Genomic DNA, 21,930 nt, shown 5'->3' on the forward strand with positions numbered 1-21,930 from the left:
ACGCTCGGGCGGAGCGGGGCTCAATGTCATGAGGGTGAAGCGGGATGCCGACTACGACGAGTTGGACGAGCGTCCGAGACGGAAATACCAGAGAGACGCCAGCGGCCTGCGGGTATCGGTTGCTGCGGACCAGACCGAGGTGGGCGGCCCCGAAGAGCCCTCTAGCGAGAGCGTCTTTCGTCTGGCATGGTTGTTCGTCGAGGGGTGGCGGCGCAAGCTTCAGAAGGCCGGGGACACGGTTGAGAGGAGTCGATGGGAATGGGAGCTTGGCGGTGCATCCGCCGTGTCTATGCACTCTAATGCATCGAGCTTGACGTTGGGTGAGATTCTTGCCGACGCCCGCAAGCGCGCACATGGGGGACAGGGCAACCACAGCAACTACTACCACTACTCTAGCATGAAGAAGCAGAAGACGAGGAAGAGGCAAAGAAAGTCGGTGCATTGGGCGTAGAGCCTACCAAGGTACATGATGTTACGAAATAATGGGTCACGGGTACGGCGTTGGACTTGTAACAGAGGATAATGGAATAATGGCTTGCGTTTGGGTTTTGACTTTATTTGACTCCTCCTTTAGTGAACAAATAAACATGTTCTAACGTTTCCCTGCTAGGCCGGTATCGCAGTCGGCAGCTGGACGTTGTCCTCGAACCTTTCATAGAATGGACCATGGTGCTTGGAACATCAGCCGTTTGTGACGCTGGAACGGACAACAGAGCACTTGCGGGCCGGCCCGGCGGCTACGGCTTGCAGACCACAGGGATAACTAATCTCGGGTGTAGATTCCGCTGACTGTTGTGGAGAGAGACTGATAACTGTCATCTACATTACCAACTCGTCGTTTGACATCCAAACCAGAAAAAGAGTGTAGGTACTTGACATTCTCAAATTTCCATGAACAAGCCTGGCAAAGAAAAGTGAAAGATACGACATGTTCCTATAATTTTGAGGAAGTCCAGCAACCTCATGGCCACGAAAGCTGACATCATACTTTGTTCACGTCGACAAGCACCCAACATGCCCTGGTGCGCCCTCAGGACCTATATCGGCCCGACGACAGAGAGTAAGTGTCTTGTGATTCTTGGCTGCATTCATAATCATTCCGTTGGGATTCATTCGACCGAGCCGGCCTTCGAGCAGTCCCGGTCAACCCAGAAATTTCTTGCCCCTGAGCGCCGTGTTCCCACATTTTGCCCGGGGGCGGGCGGCGAACCGAGGTGCCTCGGCATCGATCCACTAGCACATGCGACGGGGTTTGAACGTAGTCACCATGACATGGCATGACCGTAGTTGGACCTTTGGTCTTCGTGTAATCAGGATTGGACAATTGGAGCCCAAGTATCGGACAAGATCCGTATTTTGGTGCGGATTCGGGATGAAAAAATTGAATACACGCGAATACACCTAGATGCGGACCATTAGGAAGCAAAGCTCAAAAACAGTATCCTGCTGTTTAATTTCCTCTTCTGCAGCCTGGCTGCATGTACAAGTCTTCCAGGAACACAAGCCAAAAGCAGGCATCTGGTAACTCTGATATAAGCATCCTGACTAAAAGATTAAAGCCTCTAAGATAATAATAATCTCACGCAAGGCGGCATGCAGCCTGGGCCAATTTGACTAGTCACACGGCAACCACTTTCGCAAGAATAAGGGCGCGGCGGAATGATACCTTGTGACTCTAGTAAGACTCTATAAAATAACGTGTATAGAGTCTACTTCGTTTGGGGCTTGTCTCTACCATGTCGGCTGCCCTAGGATTCAAACAAATCTATTGCAAGATGTACACCGATATTGGAAATTCTAGACTTCCAAGGGGGTAAAGACTCACTACTGTTCAATGTGAGATATTGCTTTAATCCGAGCCCTTGTGAACCTTGTGAAGTGTGGATATTGCCTACGAAGAAGACGTTGCGTTTCGAACGTTGCCTTCACAGAGGTAATAACCTTGACTTCATATGGACTTGAACGATCTGGTATAAGAGACGTTGTGCTGAGGTGTCTTTCACTGGAAATTGAAATGGCCGCTGCCCAGAAACCCTTCATTATTTCCGGCAATCAAGTCTCCCCTCTTCCGTGGAAGAACCGTCCAACAAAAGCTTACCAATGCTTTATGCAGTCATATCCCCCATATATCATCATCCGCCACCCAACATGGAGTGTTCCTTTAGACTACCCCAGCCTCCGAAAGCTGCTGGTTAGTTAATTTTGGCAACGTGCTTGCCTCCGCCTGAGTGCGGCCACAACACACGCGAAGCCAAGACGTAATAGTGTTTTACAGTCCTAGACATATCACGACAAGATTAGTCTCCTGTATTAGATTATTTAGGCTCAACTTTATGTTGACCAACCGAGAGAGTAACTGCGTATCTGATGCGAGATGTGGATAGTATTAGTCCCGACCGTTGCGATGGATCACGGAACGCTACTGGTACATAGGTTTCACGCGAAAAGCCGTTGCTTGGCGTTGGATAACAACTCCCAGGGTCCCACAAAGCGTCCATGCAGTATCCATGTTCAATGAAAGTTAGTACCATAGCGGAAGCCAAGCAATGGGTCAATTCTGTCACAAGGCGCCGATCGTTAGGTTTGGAATATGCATATATATATATATATATATTATAACGCGTCAAGTTATAGGCAATGAGCTGATGCATTCCCATGCCCTATGCGGATAAAATATCCAACAACAAACCCACCGACCATTACGCCCGCTAAAGCTGCGCATCTCTGCCAAGTCTGTTGCGCCCGAAATGGACGGAGAACCATCCATTCTACCGCGTGACAAACAAGATAAAACATGTACTGAATGGAATTTATTAACAACCCGCATCTGCAGAGACTGGTTGATTGCTCGCTTCGGTGTACGCGTCAGTGTCGGATCCAGTGTTGATTTGCGTGGCTGCAGACCCAAACCTTGACTCGCTGAAAAAGGCACTAAAAAGCGCCGGTTTGCTGTGTTGCATCATTATGTCTCTGTTCCCCGCAGACGACCCAGATACCTACAGGAATCAGATTAAAGTTCGGAGTTGGGGCCTAGCGGCCGGGGTCGTTGTTGGCAGATTGAGAGTGTTGAGAGGAGCGCTGGTGGTCGGTCTCCCACACTGCCATTCGCGACTCCGACAATGGATTTCGGTATTTTGCCGAAGCCCCGCCGGAGATTGAAAAGATGGGTGAGACGGCCGGAACCCATGGATTAGACGGAAACGGGAGGGTGTCGAGTTCTGTTTGCCCGACGGAACGGAGCGGTACGCCTACCTCGGCGTCAGTACTCGATCTAGTTCGCGGCGAACTCGGCATTCGTCTGTCATGATTGCGCTAGACGACCTTGGAACCATACCCCCCCTGGCAGACCTTGAACAAACCTTTTGGTTCCTGGGGGCTCAGCACAAATTCTCACTAAATGCCGCTTTTGTGACTTGAATAGCGGGGAATTCTCGGTTTGCCATGGTAGCACAGCAGGACTACTGACTCACCGCCTGCAGGCATTGCATGTTCCACATGTCAGTCAGTCTACGGAGTATTACGATGGACGAGGGCAGAGCAGCTACCAAAGGGACGCAGCACTGTAGCAGATAAGCACTAACTATCCGTACATGGTAGACACATCGGGGCGGGGTTTGGGCTGGCTCCGGATGCCTTACTCACTGGCAGATAGGACCGACGGGATGGCCGAACCTAGTGGATGGCCTCACCATCATTCATGTTCATCTCGACCATTAACGACGTCGGAATAGGCCCACCTCACGATTGTTCGCCTATGGAAAAGTGGGAATGTGTACACTAGGTACTCTTTTCTTATGGCATAATACTTCATCCTGGTACTCCACGCACATAATGGGGGCCGAGGTAATATAAGGCCAAATAGGGCGCAGAGATTAGCCACCACGCAAGGTGACTCGGCCGGTTTTCAATTCTGAACATTATCAGGCCTCTACCCCCTCCTTTCTCTTGCCATATTTTCTGGAGTAGAATCGTATCCAGATCATCTTGCCAGTGGTCCAACACCACATACATAATACGATACCACCCCAACACACGCATACGCCCACTCACTCGCACATCACCCACAACAAGCATGTCAGAAACGGTGCCCATTCCTGAGCCCCCTGGGCTGCCGATCCTTGGCAACATCAATGAGATCAACTCCGAATTCCCTCTAGGGTCCATGCTATCTCTCGCTGACCAATATGGTAACTTTACACCTTACTGGGCCCCTTTATCGACGAGACGTAGCTAATGTTGAATCAAGGTGAGATCTACCGATTGAGATTTCCTGGCCGTTCCGTCGTTTTGGTCTCGACCCAGGCACTGGTGAATGAGACATGCGATGAGAAGCGATTCAAAAAGTCTGTAAACCAGGCTCTTAATGTAAGTCGCTCTCCATGTAGAACTTGTTGTTCGTAATGTCTGACCTCCCATCAGGAAATCCGAAACGGCGTGCACGATGGACTTTTCACAGTAGGTTTTGATGACGCAGTGAAGCACTGGACTCGGACGCTGATCGCGAATGCAGGCGAAAATGGGCGAGGAGAACTGGGGCATCGCTCACCGCGTGCTCATGCCCGCCTTCGGCCCTCTCTCCATTCGTAACATGTTCGATGAGATGCACGACGTTGCAGGCCAACTGGCAATGAAGTGGGCGCGTTACGGGCCGCAATCGCCAATCACCGTGACCGACGACTTCACACGCCTAGCGCTCGACACGCTGGCCCTATGCTCCATGGGCTTCCGGTTCAACAGCTACTACTCGCCTGTTCTCCATCCATTCATCGAGGCTATGGGTGACTTCCTGGTCGAGGCCGGTAACAGGACACGACGTTTACCGCTACCTTCAGTCTTCTACGGCTCCAAGGACCAGAAGTTCGCCAGTGATATCGAAATACTGAGAACCACGGCGAAAGAGGTTCTGGAGTCGAGAAAAGCAGGCAAGAGTGATCGTCGTGACCTTCTCACGGCTATGCTTGAAGGCGTCGACTCGAAAACGGGAAAGAAGATGACGGACGAGAGCATCATGGACAACTTGATCACGTTCCTTATCGCTGGACACGAGACGACATCTGGCCTGCTGTCCTTTGCGTTTTACCAGCTTCTCAAGCACCCGGAAGCGTACCAGAAGGCGCAACAGGAGGTAGACAACGCTGTCGGAAAGGGGCAGATCAAGGTCGATCATCTCTCGAAGCTGCCTTATTTGAACGGTGTACTCCGCGAGACTCTTCGTGTCAACGCGACGATCCCGCTCTTCTCGGTTGAGGCCTTCGAAGATACTCTACTGGCAGGCAAGTACCCTGTGAAGGGGGGCGAGACCATCCTCAACCTGCTCGCCAAATCTCACCTCGATCCCACCGTCTTTGGTGAGGACGCCAACGAGTTTAAACCCGAACGAATGATGGACGAGAACTTCAACCGCATCACCAAGGAGTTCCCCAACTGCTGGAAGCCCTTTGGCAATGGCATGAGAGCCTGCATCGGCCGTCCGTTTGCGTGGCAAGAGGCCCTTCTAACCATGACCATGCTTCTCCAGAACTTCAACTTTGTCCTGGACCCCAACTACAGCTTCGGCATCAAGCAGACACTCACAATCAAGCCCAAGGACATGTACATGCGTGCCATTCTTCGCGATGGCCTAACGCCCACGACCCTCGAGCGCCGCCTCGCTGGTCTCGCCGAGCCTGAAAAGGCCCCCGAGCAAGTCAAGAACAACGCAGCAACCGGAGGTGAAGGTGGAATGCCATTGACGATCCTTTACGGCTCCAACAGCGGCACCTGCGAATCTCTGGCCCAGCGCGTAGCATCAGATGCCGTGTCTCATGGCTTCCATGCGACCAAGATCGACTGTCTGGACAGTGCCAACGGCAACCTGCCAACTGACCAACCTGTCGTCATCATCACGGCGTCCTACGAGGGCCAGCCTCCTGACAATGCCGGGCACTTTGTGGCATGGATCGAGGGCCAGGATAAAGACAAGGCGCCGCTCAAAGACGTGTCATATGCCGTCTTCGGTTGCGGTCACAAGGACTGGGTTCAGACTTTCCATCGCGTCCCCAAGCTAGTCGATGCTACCCTGGAGCAGCTCGGAGCGAAACGTCTTGCCGATGTTGGCCTCACGGACACGTCGACTGGCGAAGTGTTTACGAACTTCGAGTCCTGGGAGGACGACGTACTCTGGCCCGCGCTGACGAGCAAGTACAAGACGACCACCGTCCAAGACAGCAAGATCAAGAGTATGGATGTCGTTATCAGCAACCCCAGAACATCGGCTCTTCGTCAGGATGTCAAGGAGGCCACAGTCATCAAGACTGGGACGCTCACCAAGGGCGGTGACGCAAAGGGCATCAAGAAGCACATTGAGATCAAGATCCCGGATGATATGGTATACACCGCGGGAGACTACCTCGCCGTTCTTCCCATCAACCCGAAGGAGAGCGTGCACCGCGCGATGCGAAGATTCCACCTGGCCCGCGATGCACACCTCAGTATCAAGACCGATGGTCCCACGTCCCTTCCGGTCGATAGCTCGGTCCCTGCCCACGACATTCTGAGCTCATATGTCGAGCTCTCGCAGCCTGCCACAAGAAGAGTAAGCAAAAGACTTTCAGACTATAACCACTCAAAATCACAGTCTTGACTGACATTCTCCACAGAACATCCTCGCTCTTTGCGAATACGCCAAGGACGAGGATACCAAGGCTGAGCTGAGTCGACTTGCGGGCGATGACTACGCCAATGAGATCAGCAGCAAGCGGGTGTCCATTCTTGACTTGCTCGAACGCCACCCCTCGATCGATTTGCCCATCGGGGTCTTTTTGTCAATGTTGCCGCCGATGCGTGTCAGACAATAGTGAGTCGCTTTCCGTGTAGCCGTATCTCGCGGAGCAAAGCGTGTAATGACTAACATGGTTCAGCTCCATCTCCTCCTCGCCAATGGCCACTCCCAACCGCGTCACCCTTACCTTTTCTGTTCTCAACGAGCCTTCGCTCTCGGGACAGGGCCCTTACATCGGCGTAGCCTCCTCCTATCTCGATTCTCTTGCTGAAGGCGATTCCCTCCACGTAGCCGTCCGTCCGTCCCACGCCGCCTTCAGCCTCCCCACTGACGCCGAGAGAACGCCCATGATCTGTGTCGCCGCCGGCACCGGGCTTGCACCCTTCCGGGGCTTCATTCAGGAGCGCGCCACCATGATTGAAGCAGGCCGCACTCTCGCGCCCGCCCTGCTTTTCTTCGGCTGTCGCTCCCCTGAGCACGATGACCTGTACCGTGACGAGCTCGATAAATGGGAAGCTCTCGGCGCCGTTTCAGTGCGCCGCGCCTACAGCCGCGATTGCGACAAGAGCGAGGGCTGCAAACACGTGCAGGACCGCATGTGGCACGACCGCAAGGAGGTCCTTGAGCTTTGGGAGCAAGGCGCTAAGGGTTACGTCTGCGGCTCTCGGGGTGTCGCCGAGTCCGCCAAGGACACCATCATCAAGATCAAGATCGAGATGGAAAAGGCCAAGGGCGAGGACATGGACGAGGACAGCGCCAAGAAATGGTTCGAAGATTTGAGGAACATTCGTTACGTTACGGATGTCTTTGATTAAATAGCGATGAGCTGGCTCGTATGGTCTCGGTTAAGGTTGTCACTGATAGAATGGGGTTGAACTCTGAGCGTTCTGATGCTAAAATACACAATACCAGATAGAGCAACGATCTTTTTTCTACTTCACAGTATGAATGAATCACCAGTGGCATGTACGATCACACACCTATCCTTCCCATCCCCTCCCTTTTTGTCCCCTTAAATATTCCAATAGGCAATACCCAATCAAGGTCCGTCCGAACGTTCCTATCAATAAGCTTCGTGCGGCGGTTTACAGGCAACTACCTGGTTCCCACTTGCCAGAGGCTCAAGGAATAAGGCCCCTAGCAAGAAACTGGGAGCGTTAGAAACACAATTGTAAAGCACCTTGGTACATAGAAAAGAGGTCATACAAAACTATTACTATTAGAAGAGTGTAGGGTAGTTCAGGACTTATACGGTGCGGTGATCTAAGAGGAGAAACACCACAACCTACATAAGCAACACAAGATTCCTCACTGATTAGTGTATAGATTATCCTAATCAGAGCACAGATAGTTCTACTTTGAACGAGCAAAGCTCTAATTAGGACAATACGAACAATATGGGATGGGTACTGAGCGGGTTTCGCCCACTATATTGCTCCTGGTTTAAGTTCAGAGAACCATAACCCGCTGTCCTTGCTCTAAGTTTGAGCTACAACTACAGGGTGGTCACCCAGTGCAGCAAAGTCTTGCTATTGAACTCATTATCGACCCATGCATCATCCTGAATGCGTTTTGATCTTTCACACCAAGCTGCAGTCGAATTTTGCGAGTTTCCCCGCAAACTCTCCGCAAACTCCCCGCACGATGAGTCCGGTATCTGAATTGTTCCGAATAGATGACTTGTTTAGTTGGTCCATGACCCTACCGTTCTAATCAGTGCTCACTCTCTGTGCTGGCCAAGTGGCAATCTTATCAGAGATTGAAGGATTCTGATAGGCGGTGCCCAAAACCTAAAACTCACAGGTGGGAAGATCCGAGGCGGTACATCTGGTATCAGACACGGAAAGTAAAAAGAATTCTCAACCCCAACCGAGGTAACTAAAGGTAGAACTCTGTAACATGTACCGTATATAAGCCCATCATTAGCATAAAGTTTCACGGGTTTTAGAACCATTTCCTTATTTCCTCTCATGATGATTAGAAATACGACGATATATCACATGCCATCTTTGCTTTGGGTTCAAAGACCGAGGAGTCGGTTTCGGTATATGAAGTGTTCTTTTCCCCTCAACCACTCCGATAGTGACGAGTCAGTCGTCACGACCATCACACATTCGTCCTTATGTTACCTGCTAGAGCTATTATGGCTACAACCACTATTGAACTTTCAGGGCCTGGTGCCCGGGCTGTTCGTGGGCAACGCACTCTGCCCGCCATGATCGATGAAAGAGCTGCTCACGTGCCTGACCGGACATGTTTCTCAACACCTTATACTTCAGAGATTCGAGATGGTTGGAGAAAAGTGACGAACAAGGAGTTTGCCAATTCTATCAATTATCTTGCCCATGTGATTCTTGAGGCCTGCGGCACCCCGGCCCCCGGCACGTTTCCAACAATCGCTTACGTTGGACCCAATGACGTGAGATATTTTGTGCGTTATTCATCCGGATGTCTATTATGTTGAGGCTATACTAACTCGTCAATAGATCATGATCGTTGCCGCTGTCAAGGCAGGGTATAAGGTGAACGCCATGAGTGCATGCGACGTGTGATACACGAGTTGACGCAATCGCAGGCCCTATTTGTGTCTCCGAGAAATCCATTCGAGGCTCAAATGAATCTATTCAAAATGTCTGACTGCCGACTGGTGGCACGGCCCGCGTCACACCGATCAATCGTCGCGTCTTGGGTGCAGCATTGGAACATGAAGCAGCTTGAGATAGAGCCCCTGCATGATATCTTGTCAAAACCACAGGTCACCAACGTCCCTTTTACAAAGAATGCAGCCCAGGCCGAATGGGATCCCTTTGTTGTCCTTCATACCAGCGGCAGCACGGGACTTCCGAAACCTATTGTAATCAAACACGGGTCTGTTGCTCTATCGGACCGCGTTCATTCACTGCCGGAGTGGAACGGAACGTTGCCTCTGGTCCAGGTAACTCATGCCCTCACAACAAAACATTTTATCCCGCGTGAGTAGCAAAGATTCTGGCAAGAAAGTCTAGCTCTTGTGGCTGATCATTCTAGAACCCATGTTCCACGCTGGCGGTGTTCTCGGATTCATAGGCACAATGGCCATTGGTGGCAAAGAGGCTGTGTTCTCCCTTCCAGATCGCCCATTGACAGCCGACCTCTCCATTGAAGTCATTCAAGCGACCGGCTCAAACAGTGCTATGTTGCCTCCGTCAATCTTAGAAGAAATGAGCCGGCGTCCTGAGCATATCGCAGTATTGAAACAACTCAGCTTCCTTGCGTTTGGGGGAGGTAAGAAACTTGATGATTTTGAGTTTATAAACTGCATCTATAAACAGACATGGATACTGATCTTGTTGAAGGTCCTCTGAATAAGGAGGCTGGCGACATTCTATATAAACAAGGTGTACAGCTGGTCAACATTATCGGTGCCACAGAGTTTGTTTACCCTTGTAACTATGGCCAGGAAATCGCGAGGCTAATAGTCGCAGAACTGCGCCCATATGCCTTTATCATCAGAAGAACCTGGAGCTTTGGCAATACTTCATTTACAACGAAGAGCTGTCTGGAGTTGAGTTCCGCAAGGCAACTACAGACGATGATGTTTACGAAATGGTCATAACTAGGAAGTCAAGGCAGTTGCCTGTCCAGGGTGTGTTCTACACGTTCCCGCACAAGGAAGAGTACAATACTAGCGATTTGTATCAACCACACCCGACACTGCCTCATCACTGGAAGTTTCACGGCCGCTCGGACAATATCATCAACCTATCAAACGGCGAGAAGCTCAATCCTATCACGATGGAAGACATCATTTGTAGAAATCCGGCGGTCAAAGCCGCTGTAATTGTAGGAACTCAGAAATTCCAGCCAGCCTTGATTATTGAGCCGTCTGTCTACCCCAGGTCCGAGGAGGAGATTGATGATCTCATTGAACGTATCATGCCACAAGTTGCAGAGGCAAACGCAGTTGCTGGTAAGTACATGTTAACCGGAATGAAGCGCCATCATGTTTTCACAAAAGATTTTCTCCGTTGATCCCAAGGATACAAGCTGACAGAGTACACAAAAGCAACTCACGCCCGAATTGTAAGGCACTTGATCGCTGTATCCAAGCCAGGAAAGCCGTTCCTCATGGCCGACAAGGGAACCCTCAAGAGGTCGGCGACTATACAGCTCTATGCCGAGGAGATCGAAGATCTCTATGCCAACCCCAGGGGTGTTCCTCTTGCCAAGGCTCCGCGCCTCAATGTCAGTTCTCAGGCCGCCCTCAGTAAGTCCATTGAGGAACTGCTTCGGAAACATCTTGGCGTGCCTCACTTGGAGCCCGACACCGATTTCTTTGCCGCAGGAATGGATTCCTTGCAGATTATCTCCGCTGCGCGGTTCATCACGGCCAGTCTCCGTGCGACGAACAATACTTACAGTGGCGTGACAATCGAAGCTCGCGACATCTACAACAATGCTAGCCCCAATCAGCTTGCCAGCCACATCCTTCAAACTGTTGGCAGTGGAAATGCAAATGACCTCGCAGATGCTAAAATCCGGACCCAGGCGGCGATGGAAGAGCTTTACAGAAAGATGACGAAGGATTTGGTTCATGCCACACCAGCTCGTCCCGAGCCAGCCAAGGATCAGCAGACTGTCATTCTCACTGGCTCGACAGGCAACATGGGCTGCTACCTGCTTGATGAAATGATTCGCAACCCTTCCATCAAGAAGGTCATCTGCTTCAATAGATCCAACGACGGCGGCGCGGGGAAGCAGGCAAAGGCGATGGATGAACGCGGCCTGCAACAACCAGAGAAGAGCGGCAAAGTCGAATTCTTCCGCACCAGCCTGTCTCAGCCACGAATGGGACTCTCTCAGGAAGTGTACTCCCGCTTGCTCAAGGAGGCCGATCGCATCGTTCACAACGCGTGGGCGGTGAACTTCAATATGCCTCTCGAAGCCTTCGAACCCCACGTCAAAGGAGTTCGCAACCTTGCGGACTTCGCTGCCACGGCTGATAAGCGTGTCGTCATGGTGTTTGTGTCCTCCGTCGGCTCGACTGCCATGTGGGATCCACGCCAGGGCCCAGTTCCCGAGACCTCCTTGCGTGACCTTTCCCTGGCGGGCGCACATGTAGCCTATGGCCAAAGCAAGCTGGTCTCGAGCTTAATTCTTGAGGATGCTGCCAAGGTTGGAGACTTCCCTCTCGCCATCGTGCGCGTGGGACAGATTGCGGGGCCGCTTGGGCGGGCTGGCGCTTGGAGTCGCCAGGAATGGCTTCCGTCCATCGTTGCGAGCAGCCTCGTCTTGAAAGCATTGCCCAAGAACCTTTCATATATGAATTCGACCGCGTGGGTTCCCGTTGAGACGATGTCGAAAATGGTCTTGGACATTGCCGGCCTCACAGAAGAGTCGAGAGACTATCATGAGGGGTATTTCAACGGCTGCAATCCATCCGTCACAACTTTCGACAAGCTAGCCCCTTCGATTCAGCAGTATTACGGAAAGACCCGCATCCCCGAGCTCATCAGCTTCAAAGATTGGGTCGATAGGCTTGAAGCGAGCGGCACTTCTAAGGACGCACTTGGTGCCGGTCGCAACCCTGGGTTGAAACTTATTGACTTTTATCGGCGTAATGCAGCTCCTGACGATAAAGTCACGAATTCGAAAGTTTACGAAACTCGGAGAACACTTTCTTGCAGTCCCGCACTGCGCTCGGTCAAGTCTACTACCCCTGAATTGATGGTTCACTGGTGCAAACAATGGGGATATGAAAGCTCTTCCCCTCGTGTTGGTCGTCTATAGAGGGTTAGGGAACTTGATAAATTGATTTGTCAAAAGATGTGACAGCTTTGTACGCGCAAGTTATACAAAACTTTTGAGAAACAAGGAGCTTTGAAGAAAAAGCCATAGGCATTGATGCTTTTATGTCAGATTTATATGTCCAAAAATGATTTACTGCGTAATGAGTCCTCACATCCTAGGGGCTAGCAGAGGCATGGCCGTGAACCTGCAGAAAAAATGGTTGATGTATTAATTTGGACATCAACTTAATCTCTCATATAGTTGGTATCATCATTACTTTGGATGTGATTTCCGATCCTTGGACCTATTTATATCGCGAACACCCGTACACGGTCATCAATTATCTGTCTGTAAAGCTTTAAGCAGTGGTTTATTGTACTTGGACAGGTCACTTTTACTTCTTCTAATTAGAGGCTGATCCATCTTGACATCCGAGTACGAGTAAGATGCTTAGCTTCATCGATAAGGACGAGATCAAGAAACTTCTGCATCATGCCATAAGTCGAGCTCTCAAGAGCACTGAAGACTCAAGAGTGGGTGAAGCTAGTGTGCTCACCAATCAAGACGGTTCTGAACCCCCATTGCCAGAAATCCCGCAAGTCCAACTGGTGCCGAGAAGCGATGGGAGCGGCAAAAGCACCGGCGTGGTGTTCATCATTCCCCCAGAAATGGCTCCCGTAGTTACCGTCTACACCCCGTCGATTTATCATAGCTCGCTGGACGTAAGCGATGTACTCCTCGGAGGCATTGAACAGCAGACTACCGCGTCCGCATGAGGGGTGTAAGAAGTTAGCATGAGTCCGGAGTTAGTTCCATTGATGGTATAAGATGGGTAGCAGATCTGACGGATACTGCGGATGTCAGTCCGGCCGCAGCCATGAAGCATAAGATGATCTATTAGGTGTTTCGAGAAACGAGTTCTATTTTGCATGGAGACTTTGACCGCAAGGGGCAAAACAGTTCGCCATGTTGACTCTCGAGCTTGTTACGGAGACAGCAAGAAGGGATAATTGAGACGATAACGATGAAGTCGGCTTGGATGTTTTCTCCTGTTTTATACCGATTGCCAGGTGCGCTACTCGAAACCGGTGGGATTGATTCTTTCACAAAGCTCAGTCAAGTGAAGCTTTCGACAAGCACCTTGGTGGATATGACGATCTTCCTAGGAGGCGACCCCGAGGTCGCAATTTTGTCGAGGTTTCGTTATTAGGCAGTCGTTTATTAACAAGACCCTCCACTCCGCTGCCACTGCTATTAGAACGCGGACTTTTGACCTGACGAGGGCGGAGGCCGCTAGCAATGCGGAGATGCTAACCGCGCAGATGCCATTATCTGGGGTTCAAAGTCCTCACTTCACGTCGAGCCTTATCGTCGATGCCTTGGCGGGGGGTGGGCGGTGGACGGCGCATGTTCCTAGTCTTATTATTGCCTCAGTATCGGAACCACGGATAACACGGCACCAGAAAATAGACTATCGGGTATCCCTTTCAGAATCTTTATCACAGGCCTTCAGTAGCATCCTGCGAAACTGTATAGAGGTTGCCATCTTGTTTTGACAAACAATGAATGTCCAAAGAAAGGCGAAAATGAACTAATTGGGCATAAGGCATTTGCTCCAGCGCAGTGTGACTCTGAAAAATAGAAAGAAAAAAAAACGGAGGCATAACCAGAGGCCCTATTAGGCAGGTCAAAAGCGTTTACTAATATCTTGAAAGCCTCTAGCCCCCGAAGTACTTTTTGGCGCCACAAAGTGGAAACTACTCAACGGATGCCTTGAGCCTTTTCTCGGTTTTACGGGTTATTGAAGCCATATCGCGATTGTTTCTTCGCTGGCCGGGAATCCAGGCTTGGTAACCGTGGCGCGCGGCTTAATTGTGTCAAGCCTTCTCCAAGGAAAGAAATCAGGGTACAACAAGTCCAGTTCTCTTGGCCAGAGATAGTTTGTCTGCATATTTGGCAATTGTGCGCCAGAGGCTTGACAATGCATTGTCGGTCAACAATGCTTTCACAACAGGGCGAAATACTTCATCCAGGTATTGCCACCAAACGCCTTCAAAACCGCGCAGTTCTTCGCAGCAACCGCACTGATGAAGTGAAAGAAAGAGCTTGATGCGTTCTTTCGCAGTTGCGCGCCTAGAAACTTCCACTAAATAACTTTCTTGCTGTAGTCTGGAAGAGAGACGCCATGGCGATTTCTCTAGATAGCGCAATCCACTGATAGCCATTGGGCAATACAAGCGAAAGAAAGTGGGAACCTGGGAAATGTATTTAACTTGCCTCCCACATACCGAGATACGTCGCCATGTCTGTGGAGAGAATTCGAGGGATTTTTATCGACACGTCATCGGATTTAGACTTTGCGTGGACCACTCTGTTGAACAAGAAGCTGAGAAAAAACGATAATATGAAAAGGCAAGCCCGAATTTGAGGAAAAAGCAATGCGGGGTTCCTTCTTTTTCTTCATTTCTTATCTGGAACTTCTCCGTGCAGGTTTAAAAGGAGCTATCTATCCGTATATTTCTCTGAAACTTGGCCCTGTGCCAGCTCCAATGACTTTTTCGCCCCGTGTAGATCCAATTTAGGAGGATCGACAACGATAACAACAACAATGCGCGAGATGGAATTAAAACCATTCCATGTCACGCACAATACCTACTCATACTGTGTTTTTCCGACTGTGTATACCTGTGCGACCTGAAGAAGGACCGCCTTGGATAACTCCTCAGGTCTCCCTCTGGGCAATGATATACATGGCCCTAAACCCAAAGCTGGGTTATGCTCCAGCACCCAAAAAGTCTTGGAAGTCGGAAAGTAAGCAAAGGTCGTCGTCCATTTTCAATGTCTGAGCTGTATTCGTTTACACGCGACAGCAATAGCGCGAGAACCAACAAAGAATGAGACACGGCCATGCACCAGCACCAGGTGGGTGACACCGGGCCATGTTTGTGGGCTCCCGAGCCATGCGAGGTCGCAGCCGAAAGCGACGCTAGGTAATCTGGTTTTCTAGGTCCTTTCAGGTAGGTACCTATGTTGTTCCGCACGGTCCGTCAAGCCTTGTTGGATCCATGCCGAGATACTGGGGGGAAGGGGGACATGCCAATACATTCTTGACCTAGTTCTGCCAAGGAAGGGATACCTATGATAGTACAAAAGAAAGAATAGCAGAGTCGAACATTTTCCAGGCCTTCGTACGCTGCTCATGCTGCTCAAGGAGACTACACATATTAAGCGCCGTCATCATAGGCCACTCGGGCACCGCCTCTCTCTAGAGGTATGAGTGTTTTTGATTCGTGTGCAAGTACGGATACTAGTGTAGTTTAGGTATTAGCCCGTAGGCGCCCCCCTTTCTCCGCTGTTATGTCGCAGTTCATGCCATGCTTGACCAGGGGGGGGGGGGGGGGAACTAAACACTTTAATTAGACTACCATATTGCTAGGAGCACTGTATCGTGATCTCAATCGTCGCAAATAGGCGGGGAGCTCACAGGGGTTTGCCAATCAGTTTTCTAAAACAGTCTGGGAGCCACGTCCAGTCTTAGTTTGCTGAGCCAATCTGAAAGGCGTAAATCGACATCAAGCAGGAACTCCCGTGCCGATCGTGATTGGGTTTACAATTCGCGCCTAGCCTGCTGCAAGGTTGGTCATAGGATGATGTGGTTTTGGGCATAATACTAGATGTATAAATTTGTACAACTCTTTTTTGGATCTGGTTAAACAGAGTTCTCTCATAAAGTCCAGTTGGGGACACTAATGCCAAATGCATAGGCATCATCAGGGTATGTCCAAACGGGACATCGTTATAATCGCGACCAGAAGCCGCAGCTCTCGATTTGCCGCTCTGAATGGTTAAAAACCGGGGAACCTTCCCAATTCCTGCTTTTGGCGTTGCCGCCTCCAAGCTCTGATTCTAACTTCACGTTTGTTGCTTAACAATGGTGAGCCTGCTACGCAATCTTAGCTTCCCTAGCAGGGTTGTAGCCCGATCCCAGACCCCTGTTGGGGTAGTCGAGCCAGGAGAGAGAGGCTTAATGGTAGTGGCGCGTTTCGGCCCTGGGATAATACCGTCACTAGTGGTACCTGAAGCCGCTTTTAAAGAGGGTCGGTCATGTGGCACAGCAGATTGGTTGACGAGTAGGACCCAGCAAGTCGCGAAAAGTCAAAATGCATCACGGCTGCACACAGTAGACATACCTATACGAGGCATGACGACCTAATCACAGCCGCTAGCATTCTTGCTGCTGTCAGGTGAATAAGCAAGTTGGGCTTAGAATGCAGCCATGTGAATGGTTCTCTGGGTGGCGCAAACTCTGGCAATCTCGGGAAGATCGCGATGAACCAACTTCAATGACAAGGCCAAGAAGCTTACGGGAGTTGTCCGGCAAGACGACAACAGGGATCGGGACCCACCGAACGGTGAAACGGAACGGGGACGGTAATTACACAGGCCAAACTGGGAAGAGGGTTACATCCATCAACCAGGAACATTTCAATAAAACACCTGCTTGTTCGCCATGCGCCCCCGGCCACTGGATCTCTCTTTTCCTTTCCGGTCCCAAGATCTACGGTTTTCCTGTGCGATCCCGGCCGGCCTGTCGTTCTTTTGATCAACCAACTCACGCTCTTTAGGTCGACGAACGACCATCTCTCACCCAGCCCGCTCTTTTCAACTCATCGCACGCGGTTATCGTGGACTTGAAAACGCCAAGATGCCTGTTAGACTTGCAGAGAGCCCCCACGCGACTTCCACCATTCCGGCCGTGCCCTTGACGACCACTTTCACGGCACCCGCACAATGCACCGAGAACCATTTGACCATGCTGGTCGGCGCCTTCGAGAAGATCTGGATCAATGAGCCGGTTCCCCTACCCAACCACACCATCTCATCATGCTACCCGACGGAATGGCTTGACGGGTACGCGTCCGTCATATCGAGTTCCAGCTCCGTCGCCCCCTACATGAGCCCGTTGGTGTGCCCGGACGGTTGGAACACCGAGACCAGTACCTGGACGGACGGCTACATTGCTTGCTGCGCATCGTATGTTATGCCTCTCGTCCAACATCTCGATCGATGATGAGGCCGGTATACTAACACGACAGGGAAACAGAGGCTTCACTTTCGCTGGGCCCTCCTCGGCTATTGACACCGACCGCCCCGCCTATGGCGGCACGTGTTACAGCAACTTTGAGCTCGGCAAGACGGCCACTGTCACCGTCTACAACAACCACATGCTGTCGACGACGATCGCGTGGGCGGCCTCGACGACACCTGCGCAGGCTTACGCGCACCCCATCGACGGCATTGCGGCCGACTACACGCCGACCGCGACCAGAAGCAAGACCAGCACCAAAACGGGGGCTGGTGCCGCCCAGACGGGCGTAAACGCTGCGTCGCAACGGGGAGGCAACTCGAGGGCGGCCTTCATGGTCGGCTTTCTGCTCGCAAGTCTAGTTGCGTGGTAGGTTCAACGAGCGACAATAAACATGTTAATGTTACGACTCCAAGCCCCTGCTATGTCATGAAATCGCCAGGAGTATACATGTTTTTCGGGGCCAGCCGCCTCCCGACTTTGGTGGGCTTTCACTTCATATAAACCATTATTAGGGAAACATACATTTTTTTTTTTTACAAACTCGGGTACTCGCTTATGGCTGTTTATTCACCCCCAATACCCTTAGTTCTTAGTCGCAGCTTTTGCATCATCAGATCGACACTTTGTCGATTTAGCCGCTGTATTATGCATAGGACAAATGACAGTGATTTGCAACGGCTTTCTAGTGCAGCGCCCCACCATCTTGCTAATTCTGTTGATTGGGATATTAACCAGATATACCATGGCAGCACGCAACTGTGCGGCTGGCCGCTCATCGAATTTTTGCCGAGGCTACGCTGATAATCATATCGAGAGTGCATATCATCAAGTGAACTCTCAAAGTCCATCTGCCAACTGCCAGTGAGAGACGTAAACCAGACTGAGTCCCCGGCTTTCTGATGGCGCTATGCGACCTCACGGCGTCAGCGTCGCGCTGTGCAAAAGGTAGGTGACTAAATCTACTTGAACGTGACATTCGCTTCATGATAGGCCAGCGATTAATACTTTGTAAGCTTTTCAGGGCAGTGACTCGCTAGACGACTGCATTGTAAACCTGTTCTGTGTTATCATTATCTCTGAGAGACTTTGCCCTTGCCGGGGGCCTGACATGATCACCCTAGCGGCTTTTCAAAGCACGAGAATGTTATCTCTCGCCTCAGGTCCCCCACTCACCCCTCTCACCGTAAAGGTAGCACCGCTAGCAAGTCCGATGGCATGGTTTGTCTGTTGATTCAACAAAACACAACACAGCCCACGGTGATGCTTTGTCTTGTTGTATAGAATTACCTCAGACGCAGCTCCACAAAAAGAAATCTAGTCGGCCTTTAGGCGGGCCTGATCGGCTGCGCCGATATCAGGGCGATATCGCCTGTACTCCAAAATACATAGGGTCAGGGTTAACAAGAGTTTAATGCAAGGTCAAGGGTTAATTTGATGAATGTACTGCTAGGACCCCTGCTATAGCCGGCGACAGCTGTACCCTACTGTTGCCTACTGCTATCTACTGTTGCTAACGCCTGCCTACTGTTGCCTGTTATTACTAGCGCCTACCTACTTGTAATAGGCAACTATAGGTAGGCAGGCGCTAGTAACAGTACGTAGCAGTAGGTAACAGTAGGTAACAGTAGGTAACAGAAGGTAACAGAAGGTAGCAGGTAGCTATATAGGTCCTCAACTCCTTTTATAAAGTTTGACCTAAGTCTAGAGGCTAGTAATAATTTATATAGGGAAATGAGGGTTTTTTGTACATCTACTAATAAGAAAGTTATATTTCCTAGCAGTACGTCGCCTATACTGACATAATTAGAGTTCTATAATATAGATCTAAAATCATAATATACCCTCCTGTTTTTAGCCCAGTGCGGCACGATTTGAGTTTTTTAGTACTTGTGGCTGGTGCTTCGTCTGCGATATCGGTCCATATTGGCGGTGTCAAGTGATATTGGCGATGCCGATCAGGCCCTAAGCATCAAAAGACGTCAAGTTTTTTTGGGGGGGGGGGGGGGGGGGGCAATTAAGAGATCAGACAGCTTCATAGAAGGGCTCGGAATTCTGCGCCCTCCCGATCGATAGCCGACACCCCTGTCATGCGGGCTCAGTGCGGAGTGAGTGTCTGGTACCGAAACATCCGTAGAGGCCAAACCTTATTCAAATCCTCCTAGGCAACCAATAGCTTACGGTCTTTTCCATCCAAGGATTAGAACTAGGATGTCATTGAAAAAATTACCCGATATGACAAGATGGGCTCCGGATTGTGGACCTTCTACTGCAGGAACCAATGAACCTTATGTCTGTGTATCCCATCTCAACTGTATACAATGTTTCAGTCTGGTCCGTGGCAGCGCAGCTGCAGTTTCGTTTCATATTCAGAGGACCAGGAATCGGACTAGTGTGTGATTGCTTTCGGTGCATATTCGGATTCGCACTCGGACATAACGACAGATCGTGTGACGTACATGAAAGTGGGAGAGTTGACGACTCTCGAGGTGAAGGAGTTGTTCCTTGAGCCGACTCAATGGGAGATCTGGATTCAGATCTAGATTTCTTCATGGCAAGGTTAACTAGCATGGTGAGTGTGCAAACAATGAACAAGAATTTCTAAGCATTTCAAGAGGGGAAAAAAAAAATGTAAAGAAAGTCCACACTCCAGCAGAGCAGGCAGTCGTGTCTCATTATCAGTAGTCCGGTACTGTTACATATCAATCCTTGAAAGACCCATTCCGCCCAAAACCTTAGAATATGTGCAAACGATTTAAGCGGTTTACTCCTCATCTTCCTCCTCATCGGCCATCTCGGTGTCCTCGGCAGCGCGCTTCACCATGCGCTTGAACTGGCGCTCAGTCTCGCTGATGGCGCGGGCCAAGTTGCGGCGAGCGGCGGCTGCTGTGTTGCCAGCCTGGGCCATCTGGACGGGGACAATGCCACCGAAGGGGCCGGCGCGGGCAGCGTTCTGGCAACGGACCAAGCAAACGTTGGACTGGCCGGCGACGGTACCAGTGCAAGTCTGGTCCGCGGGGATCTGGGCCTTGAGGGGGAAGTCGGTCATGGCACCAGCCTGTTCCATGTTAGCACGTTTTTCTGTCATGTTTGAGAAGCAAAGAAAGACACTTACGCGGTTGCGCGAGTTCTGGCCGGGGACAGTGACGGGAACGTCGACGTTGGTCCAGCTAGCACCGGTGGCGTCGGAGTTGATCATGCAGTCGTAGGGGCCACCACCGTCGGCGTTGACCTGGTGGACAGTCATCTCGAGGGTGCTGCCGGGGGTGACCTGGGGAAGCATGTCGCCAGTCATGGCCATGATGGACTTGGTGCCGGCCTCGAGATCGTTCTCGCCGCCGCCGGTGGTCTGGCCGAAGGTGTCGGCGTTGGGGCCCTTGAAGCGAGTGGAATCAGTCTGGAAGGGCCTGGCGCGAGTGCCGTCACGGGGAGTGCTGGGATCGACACCAAGGGCCATGCCGGAGCCGCCGGCGGGGCCGACAGCGCCAATGATGGCACCGTGTCCAGCCACCAGGTTGGCGGCGGCGATGATGGTAGCGGCAGCAACGGTTCTGAGAGACATCTTGACTGTTGTATAAATGATAGGGCTCCTAACCAGAGGAGTTGTAACGAGTAGTATCCTGCCGGAGGAAAGAAGGTAAACTCAAAGAGAGAAGAGACTGTTGGAAGCTGGAGCTGTTGTTGCTGATGATGAGAAGAGATGAGAATAGGTTGGGGACTATCGGCCGCTTTTGTACTCGAGACTTTCGCCATTTCGAAGCCCTTCAACTGCGCAAAAGCCATACTCGGGCAATCATGACGGCAACCAGGATAGCCGCATCAAGCATTGCAGACACGTTCCACCGTCCGGTACACCTCCCCAGCCTCCAGCTCAATTTCATTCAAGCTCGTAAGAAGTAGCTCAACCCCAAGCATATTCGTTTGGAATCTAGGCCAGAAAAGATGAGGCCAAACACGGGCGAGTACAACCGCATGTCGTGAGGGAGACTGGTTCGAAACTGTGCCTTAACCCACGAGGAATCGTCCAAGAAGGAAGCAGGGGTAGCGAGCCTTGCCTCAGAACCAATCGCATCCCGGCCGCCCAACCCTCTCTTTCCCACTCGATGGAAGAAAGGGTTAAGGGTTTGGAAAACACAGTCGCAGATCGGGAAACGTTTTGGTGTCGCATCCTGGGAGTTGAAGATGTTCCAAGTTCTGCGCCACGTCCGTATCTGGTACCCACCTCTCGAGATGAGAGCATGCAACAAAGCCCACCCACAGACCAAACACCCTTCCTCTCCCCTTCGTTGGATCGATGAAATGGGAGGCCATGCGA

At 51.0% G+C, this 21,930-nt stretch overlaps 6 protein-coding genes across 6 annotated transcripts; 5 read left to right on the top strand and 1 right to left on the bottom strand.

The window, feature by feature from the left end:
• Positions 1–28: 28 nt before the first annotated feature.
• Positions 29–451, top strand: GLRG_08936 (uncharacterized protein; the record flags this gene model as incomplete). Its single annotated transcript, XM_008099621.1, has 1 exon — positions 29–451. The coding sequence occupies one exon, from the start codon at positions 29–31 to the stop codon at positions 449–451; it is 423 nt and encodes a 140-aa protein (XP_008097812.1).
• A 3,621-nt stretch (positions 452–4,072) lies between these two features.
• On the top strand, positions 4,073–7,575 carry GLRG_08937 (cytochrome P450; the record flags this gene model as incomplete). The annotated part of the gene is made up of 6 exons (XM_008099622.1): positions 4,073–4,187; positions 4,247–4,365; positions 4,420–4,455; positions 4,511–6,574; positions 6,639–6,835; positions 6,900–7,575. The coding sequence occupies 6 exons, from the start codon at positions 4,073–4,075 to the stop codon at positions 7,573–7,575; spliced, it is 3,207 nt and encodes a 1,068-aa protein (XP_008097813.1).
• Positions 7,576–8,903: 1,328 nt separating this feature from the next.
• Positions 8,904–12,529, top strand: GLRG_08938 (male sterility protein; the record flags this gene model as incomplete). The annotated part of the gene is made up of 7 exons (XM_008099623.1): positions 8,904–9,179; positions 9,247–9,282; positions 9,336–9,732; positions 9,788–10,024; positions 10,096–10,171; positions 10,225–10,709; positions 10,794–12,529. The coding sequence occupies 7 exons, from the start codon at positions 8,904–8,906 to the stop codon at positions 12,527–12,529; spliced, it is 3,243 nt and encodes a 1,080-aa protein (XP_008097814.1).
• A 446-nt stretch (positions 12,530–12,975) lies between these two features.
• On the top strand, positions 12,976–13,305 carry GLRG_08939 (uncharacterized protein; the record flags this gene model as incomplete). Its single annotated transcript, XM_008099624.1, has 1 exon — positions 12,976–13,305. One exon carries the CDS (start codon positions 12,976–12,978, stop codon positions 13,303–13,305), a length of 330 nt encoding a protein of 109 aa, XP_008097815.1.
• A 4,037-nt stretch (positions 13,306–17,342) lies between these two features.
• Positions 17,343–17,988, top strand: GLRG_08940 (uncharacterized protein; the record flags this gene model as incomplete). Its single annotated transcript, XM_008099625.1, has 2 exons — positions 17,343–17,563; positions 17,634–17,988. 2 exons carry the CDS (start codon positions 17,343–17,345, stop codon positions 17,986–17,988), a joined length of 576 nt encoding a protein of 191 aa, XP_008097816.1.
• A 2,391-nt stretch (positions 17,989–20,379) lies between these two features.
• Positions 20,380–21,177, bottom strand: GLRG_08941 (uncharacterized protein; the record flags this gene model as incomplete). Its single annotated transcript, XM_008099626.1, has 2 exons — positions 20,380–20,673; positions 20,731–21,177. The coding sequence occupies 2 exons, from the start codon at positions 21,175–21,177 to the stop codon at positions 20,380–20,382; spliced, it is 741 nt and encodes a 246-aa protein (XP_008097817.1).
• Positions 21,178–21,930: the final 753 nt, after the last annotated feature.

The sequence above is a fragment of the Colletotrichum graminicola genome (genome assembly GCF_000149035.1).
Source record: "Colletotrichum graminicola M1.001 genomic scaffold supercont1.43, whole genome shotgun sequence".
NCBI classification, from domain to species: Eukaryota; Fungi; Ascomycota; class Sordariomycetes; order Glomerellales; family Glomerellaceae; genus Colletotrichum; species Colletotrichum graminicola.